This window comes from Chaetura pelagica, unplaced genomic scaffold (assembly GCF_000747805.2).
Source record: "Chaetura pelagica isolate M959 unplaced genomic scaffold, ChaPel_1.0 scaffold152, whole genome shotgun sequence".
NCBI lineage: Eukaryota > Metazoa > Chordata > Aves > Apodiformes > Apodidae > Chaetura > Chaetura pelagica.
This window is the reverse complement of record NW_009952434.1, coordinates 428,556-430,248: the sequence shown is the minus strand read 5'-3', so window position 1 is coordinate 430,248 and position 1,693 is coordinate 428,556. Positions and strand designations below refer to the sequence as shown.

The window sequence follows — 1,693 nt, the reverse complement described above, 5'->3', positions numbered from 1 at the left end:
CCCAAAGGTTCTGACCTCCCCAGTGCCTCCAGCTCGCCCAGTTTGAAGATGAGCGGCTGCCAGTCCCTCACACCAAGTCATGGGGCCACCAGGGACCTGCAGACCAGCCCGTCCAACCTGCCTCTGGGTGGGTTTCCAAGTGCCTTTACTGATAAATAGTCCATGCCTTCCTCTGGCCACTTCCCAGAGACTGGGGACATCTCCCTGGGGTCCCTCCTCCCTGGTGTGTCCTGGGTGGACACCTGGTGCTCTGTGCCACCCCCTCAGGACATGCAGTTGCGATGGTTGGAGTGGGGTGGGGTGCTGTGGGGTGTCAGAGGAGCTGGTGCTGATGGGTGCCCACGCTGGTGTCCTGCCAGGGTTCCTGGGAGAAGGTGATGCCATCACCAAAGCCATCCAGGACGCGCGGCAGCTGCTGCACGGCCACAGCGGGGCCATGGAGGGGTCACTGAGCAACCCCTACCGCAAGGTGAGCCCACCTCCCACCCCTCCACGGCTGGGTCTGCATCCTGTGGGCAGGCTCCCTGGCCTGGAGCTGGTTCCTGACCCTCTGCTATTCTGCAGGACCACGTGGGGATCGACTCTTCTCCAGTGAAGGAGCGGATGGAGGAGACCCCCGCCCACCGGCTGGATGAGGCCCTCTTGACCTGTGAGATGGATGGTAAGGACAGCTGAGAGCCCCGTGGTGTGAGCCCTGCCTGCTCCTTCCTGGGCTCCTGACCCACACTGGGGTGTCCCCACAGGCTCACGGCACTTCCCTGAGTCCAGGAACAACAACCACATCAAGAGGCCCATGAACGCCTTCATGGTGTGGGCGAAGGACGAGAGGAGGAAGATCTTGCAGGCCTTCCCAGACATGCACAACTCCAGCATCAGCAAGATCCTGGGTGAGTGCTGGGGATGTGTTTGGGGGGGGCTGGGGCAGGAACCCCTTCTACATCCCCCGTGGGGGACTCAAGCTCCATCCAGCTGCTCACTCTGCTTGTCCCTCAGCCACCCACTTACAGGTGATGTCCATGATAGTGCTGCCCCCGTTGCAGCATCACTCTTGGAGGTGCCTGTAGGAGTGTGGTCCTCACCAAGCCAACATGTCACCTCCCCTGACAGCCCTGCTGCGGCTCTTGGTCACACTGCTCCTTCCCTGTGGCCATGTCACTGTTACAATCCTGTGGTGCCATCACCCACAAGCCTGTCTGAAGAGCCCTGAGTGAGCATGAATTAGCTCTTGTGGTGGCTGTAGAATCAAAGAATATCTCAAGTTGGAAGGGACCTGTAAGGATCATCAAGTCCAACTCTCTGCTCCTCACAAGGAGCACCTAAAACTAAATCCTCTGACTAAGAGCATCCCCCAGATACTCCTTGAACTAGCCAGGAGCTGCTGGGGGGCTTGACCAGCTTCCCCACGGCGGGTGGGGTCTAAGCGTGCCTGGCGGCTCCTCTGTGCTCAGGCTCCAGGTGGAAATCCATGACAAACCAGGAGAAACAACCCTACTATGAGGAGCAAGCCCGGCTGAGCCGGCAGCACCTGGAGAAATACCCTGACTACAAGTACAAGCCCCGGCCCAAACGCACCTGCATCGTGGAGGGGAAGAGGCTGCGGGTGGGCGAGTACAAGGCGCTGATGAGGAACCGGCGGCAGGACGCCCGGCAGGGCTATTTGATCGGGTAACACCCCCCTTCTCCACCCCCTCCC

The 1,693-nt window shown here is 60.4% G+C and overlaps 1 protein-coding gene across 1 annotated transcript in view; it reads left to right on the top strand.

Moving 5' to 3' along the window:
- SOX13 (SRY (sex determining region Y)-box 13) overlaps positions 1–1,669 on the top strand; it is a 4,638-nt gene extending 2,969 nt beyond the window's left edge. The window contains exons 9-13 of the mRNA XM_010008314.1: positions 8–127; positions 360–469; positions 565–661; positions 744–887; positions 1,449–1,669. Of these exons, the coding sequence (XP_010006616.1) occupies positions 8–127; positions 360–469; positions 565–661; positions 744–887; positions 1,449–1,669 (692 nt within the window). The remainder of the gene's footprint in view (positions 1–7; positions 128–359; positions 470–564; positions 662–743; positions 888–1,448) is intronic.
- The last annotated feature ends 24 nt before the right edge of the window (positions 1,670–1,693 follow it).